General features: G+C 43.9%; 1 protein-coding gene across 1 annotated transcript; it reads right to left on the bottom strand.

Moving 5' to 3' along the window:
* Window positions 1-151: 151 nt before the first annotated feature.
* Window positions 152-625, bottom strand: LOC107574862 (histone H4). The gene has a single exon (XM_016261295.1). The coding sequence runs from the start codon at window positions 567-569 to the stop codon at window positions 258-260; it is 312 nt and encodes a 103-aa protein (XP_016116781.1). The 5' UTR covers window positions 570-625; the 3' UTR covers window positions 152-257.
* Window positions 626-984: the final 359 nt, after the last annotated feature.

Genomic DNA, 984 nt, shown 5'->3' with positions numbered 1-984 from the left:
GAACGAGTCACAAAACAAAACAGAGAAACAAACAAACTGAATAATAATTGTTCAGCTCAACAAGAACACTTATATTTTATATTTTTTCGGTGCAACACACCAGCATTTAACTAGTTTCACTTTTGAAAGTGGATTCATCACAAACGTTTACTAATTTATTTGAGACATAAATCACCAACAAAACTTCAAGAGGGACTCTTCATGTGACAGTGTGGGTGGCTCTTAAAAGAGCCGTTGTGTTTGTGGTTTAAAGGCTTTTAACCTCCGAAACCGTACAAGGTGCGTCCCTGTCGCTTGAGCGCGTACACCACGTCCATGGCGGTGACGGTCTTTCTCTTGGCGTGCTCGGTGTAGGTGACCGCATCGCGGATCACGTTCTCCAGGAACACCTTCAGCACCCCGCGGGTCTCCTCGTAGATCAGACCGGAGATGCGCTTGACGCCGCCGCGGCGCGCGAGACGGCGAATGGCGGGTTTGGTGATTCCCTGGATGTTATCGCGCAGAACTTTACGGTGGCGCTTAGCGCCTCCTTTCCCGAGTCCTTTACCGCCTTTGCCTCTTCCAGACATGTTAGAGATCTTTCTTGATTCAATCAAGTGAGAAAACGAATAAGAGACAAGAGCGGCAGGGAGGCCTTTTACATCTGCTTACAGGACCTAACTGAAACCAGCGCGTCACGTGGTGCACCCCTCCCCCGCTAGTTAGAGCAGGAAACAATGAGGTTTAAAAAGTGTTGGCCCCCTTCCTGATTTCTTATTTTTTTGCAAGTTTGTCACACTTTAATGTTTCAGATCATCAAACAAATTTAAATATTACACAAAGATAATGCAAGTAAATACAAAATGCAGTTTTTAAATGATGATTTCATTTATTAATGGAAAAAAAGCTGTCCAAACCTACGTTGCCCTACGTGAAAAATTAATTGCCCCCTCCTGTTAAATCATAAAAGAACTGCAATTAACCACATTATTTTAGAAAGCTGAG

Source organism: Sinocyclocheilus grahami, unplaced genomic scaffold (genome assembly GCF_001515645.1).
Source record: "Sinocyclocheilus grahami isolate Dianchi unplaced genomic scaffold, SAMN03320097.WGS_v1.1 scaffold2364.1, whole genome shotgun sequence".
In the NCBI taxonomy this organism is placed as follows: Eukaryota; Metazoa; Chordata; class Actinopteri; order Cypriniformes; family Cyprinidae; genus Sinocyclocheilus; species Sinocyclocheilus grahami.
Note: the sequence above shows the minus strand (reverse complement) of the source record. Positions and strands in the feature narration are given on the sequence as shown.